Source organism: Phyllobates terribilis, unplaced genomic scaffold (assembly GCF_046119375.1).
Source record: "Phyllobates terribilis strain yellow unplaced genomic scaffold, ASM4611937v1 Scaffold_3__8_contigs__length_932513732, whole genome shotgun sequence".
NCBI lineage: Eukaryota > Metazoa > Chordata > Amphibia > Anura > Dendrobatidae > Phyllobates > Phyllobates terribilis.
In genome coordinates this window covers 13,385,463-13,389,539 of record NW_027362763.1, presented here as the reverse complement: position 1 = coordinate 13,389,539, position 4,077 = coordinate 13,385,463, and the positions used below count along the sequence as shown (strand labels likewise).

The 4,077-nt window shown below is 41.7% G+C and overlaps 1 protein-coding gene across 1 annotated transcript; it reads left to right on the top strand.

Annotated features, from left to right (window-relative positions):
* Positions 1 to 2,921: 2,921 nt before the first annotated feature.
* Positions 2,922 to 3,854, top strand: LOC141257874 (olfactory receptor 2D2-like). Its single transcript, XM_073672882.1, has one exon. The coding sequence runs from the start codon at positions 2,922 to 2,924 to the stop codon at positions 3,852 to 3,854; it is 933 nt and encodes a 310-aa protein (XP_073528983.1).
* The last annotated feature ends 223 nt before the right edge of the window (positions 3,855 to 4,077 follow it).

Below are 4,077 nucleotides of genomic sequence, written 5' to 3'. Positions count from 1 at the left end.
CTTTGACTAAGCCACTCCAAAGTCTTAATTTTGTTTTTCTTAAGCCATTCAGAGGTGGACTTGCTGGTGTGTTTTGGATCATTGTCCTGCTGCATAACCCAAGTGCACTTCAGCTTGAGGTCACGAGCAGATGACTGGATATTCTCCTTCAGAATTTTTTGATAGACAGCAGAATTTATGGTTTCATTTACCACAGCAAGTCTTCCAGATCCTGAAGTAGCAAAACAGCCCCAGACCAACATACTACCACCACCATATTTTACTGTTGGCATGATGTTCCTTCTCTGAAATGCTGTGTTACTTCTATACCAGATGTAATGGGACGTACACCTTCCAAAAAGTTCAACTTTTGTCTCATAAGTCCACAGAGTATTCTCCCAAAAGTATTGGCAATCATCAAGATGTTTTCTGGCAAAACTGAGACAAGCCTTTATGTTCTTTTTGCTCAGCAGAGGTTTTCGTCTTGGAAATCTGCCATGCTGCCATTTTTGAACAGTCTTTTTCTTATGGTGGAGTCATGAACACTGACCTTAACTGAGGCAAGTGAGGCCCGCAGTTCTTTGGATGTTGTTGTGAAGTCTTTTGTGACCTCTTGGATGAGTCCTCACTGCGCTCTTGGGGTAATTTTGGTCAGGCAGCCACTCCTGGGAAGGTTCACCACTGTTCCATGCTTTCGTCCTTTGTGGATAATGGCTCTCACTGTGGTTGGCTGGATTCCCAAAGCTTTAGAAATGGCTTTATAACCTTTTCCAGATTGCTATATCTTGATTGCTTTGACCCAGTGAAGACGGCAGCGTTTACAGACTCTGTTGATATATGGCTTCATCTTTAAATGATGGAGCTTTTACTTACATTTGTGAATTGCATGGAGAACTGTGTTCACAGACAATGATTTCTGGATTATTCCTGAGCCCATGCAGTGATTTACACGACAGAATCATGCCTGTATGTAATGCAGTGATGCCTGAGGTCTCACAGATCACCAGTGTCCAATACTGACCATCGGTCTTGTTCCTTGTGCACATGAATTTCTCCAGAATCTCTGAATCTCTTGATGATATCATGTGCTGTAGACAGTGGATATTCAACATGTTAGTAATTTTACTTTGATGACCAGTTATCTGAAATTGTTCCATAATGTTTAGACGCAGATTGGTGACCTCTGACCATCTTTGCTCCTGAGAGACTCTGCCTCTATCACACACTCTTTTTATTCAGTCATGTGACTTAGTTGAAAACTGACCCTCTTTTTTTCCATTGGAATCACTCACTTTTCCAGGTTTTTGTTAACCCTCTCCTAATTTTTTTGACATGTGTCGCTACCATCATAAACGAAGTGAGTTAATTTTCTCAACTGAAATGGAGAAATGTCCAACGTTCAACTTCTGACCTGTTCTATGTTCTGTGTGATAAAATATGGAGATAAGAGATTTCCACATCATCGCATTCTTGTTTTCTTTACATTTTAAACATAGCGGCCCAACTTTTTTGGATTTAGAGATGTATATTATATAGTATTTTCTGATGGTAGCATTGTATTATCCTACATTTTATACCATTATATAATATTGTTTTCTCTAGAATGTCCTGTCTTGTGTTTGGGTCTTCAGGCTTCTTCTGGCTCTTGGTTCCAGTGATTGTCCAGTATTGACCGTCTGCTTCTCACATCTCCTCGCAGTGTCGTCATCTTCTCATCATATTATGTCCAGCATAACATTTATTTTCTGTCTCCTCATTAAATGCTCAGATGGAAGGTTAATTCAGATTTTTTACGAGATCCTCAATAGCATAAAAAGTAGGTGTCATTCAGTATCCCTATTGTTTGTTATGGAATATATCCCTCGTTATTATATTTCACCAATTATAACACAAACTGGATCATAAGATGCAACCAAGAAAATATTCTACCATCTCATACTCACAAGGACTCTGAAAACCCAGAATACTCAATGTAGGGTTAGAAATTACACCTTTTCTTTCCCTAGTAATAGTGAAACTAGCTTCATAGTCATGGAGGTGCAAGACCCATAGTACCAGTGGAGAACAGCTTTCTCTTGAGACAATGGTGGTTCCTCTGGTATCACAATAGGTGAGGGGGACAGTCCAGTTTGGCACCATCATGATCCTTCCTTGCAGCTCTCTATTTTTGGTGTGTTCCTCGCTGTCCAGACTGGACTTCCCTTGTATCAATCCCCGCTGCAATCATTACTTTGCATCTCCCAGGTTGTTCAGTGGTAGCGCTCTTTGTGACGGGCACAAGCCAATATATTTTGCACACCGCACTCTTCCTATGATATTAAATTATAGTAGGAAACCTGCCCCTTTTTAAATCAGACCAATAAAGGGTCCTCTGAGTGACACGGAACCTCTGTTTGATTGTTCCATCGCCTGCTTTCCAAAAAAGAGTCATAGCTTGTACCCAAATATTATTTACATTTTACTTAGTAACTAGCGAGTATGTTATGTCCGAGTATGCTCGGGCCGAGCTCCGAGTATTTACAGCTGCTCGGTGATAAGGTTGAATCGCTCCAGTGTGCATGATTTGCGACTGTTTGACAGCTTTAATACATGTGAGGAATGTGTAAGAAATAGAAATTCCTCCCATGTAATAAAGCTGTCAAAACAGTTGCAAATCATGCACACGGGAGCGATTTATCACCGAGCAGCTATAAATACTCGGAGCTCGGCCCGAGCATACTCGGCGAAAGCATTAATAGAACATACTCGCTCAACACTATGAGTAACACATGCAACAATATGGGGAACAATGCAAAAATTGTCATAATAAAACATAGATATAAATATACAGTTTTTCCCATTCTAGATTTGTGCCTGAATGACTATGACCTGGTTCTTTGACTCTATTTTTGCAGATTTCTCTTCAGTTCGCCATGGTCCGATATATGTAAACAATTCTCATCATGGAAAAGGGAAATGACAGCCAAGTGACAGAGTTCATTCTTCTGGGATTTTCCCCTGACCCCGCTGTACAAGTTCTACTCTTCCACCTGTTCTTGATCCTGTATACAGCCACCTTGGCCGGGAATCTTCTGCTCATCGTGGCGGTAACATTTGACCAACGTCTGCACAATTCTATGTATATCTTTCTGGCCAACCTGTCCTTCCTGGACATCTGCTTCACCTCCATTATCGTTCCCAAGATGCTCATCAATTTCTTAATGGAGAAGAAGAGTATTTCCTACGCCAGTTGCTTGGTTCAGGTGTTTGGCTTCCTTCTTCTTGGTGAGACTGAGTGCGTTCTCTTGGCTTTCATGGCTTACGATCGATACGTCGCCATCAGTAATCCCTTACGTTACAATGTGGTCATGAGGACAATGACTTGTGTTGGAATGATAAGTGCTTCATGGTTGACCGGAAGCGTCATATCGTCAGTGGACATTTACCTCCTGTGTCAACTCACATATTGTAAGTTCACCCCAATTGACCACTTCTTCTGTGAAGCTCCGTCATTGATGGAGCTCTCATGCAATGACCTTGCCCACTTTAATTTGGTTGTGTTGAAGTTGGTTGGGAGCTCCATATTGCTCCTGGTTCCTCTCTCATGTATCCTTTACTCATACGGTCACATCATCCTGGCAGTCCTGAAGATCCGCTCTAGCAGATACAAGGCTTTCTCCACTTGCATCTCCCACTTGATCATAGTCATCCTTTTCTATGGTACAGCCATTATCATGTACATGAAGCCCCAATATTCGGGGCACTTATCGGATAAGCTTTTATCGGTGTTTTATACAACGGTCACTCCAATGCTGAACCCAATTATCTATAGCCTAAGAAATAAAGATGTCCAAGCGGCCATTCACCATCTCAAGAGATCCACAATGAAGTCCTAGCCTCATGTTCGATGCTCCATTCCTAGTTGTTGCAGCCTATGGACTGCACATTACTGTGGTCTGTTCTCTTAAAGGGGCTGCTCAGATGTCACTGGTTGTACCATTTACATGCATGAGGTTGCACTGTGTCTGTGTTTTTCTTTGCAGGTCAGCTGGACTGAGTAAGTGTGGCTCTGTGATTGGGAAATAGAGGGAGTTTAGTAAAGGACGTAACTAAAGTAGA

Coding starts and splice junctions, on each gene's coding strand:
- LOC141257874 (XM_073672882.1), top strand. CDS start 2,922: ATGGAAAAGGGAAATGACAGCCAAGTGACAGAGTTCATTCTTCTGGGA.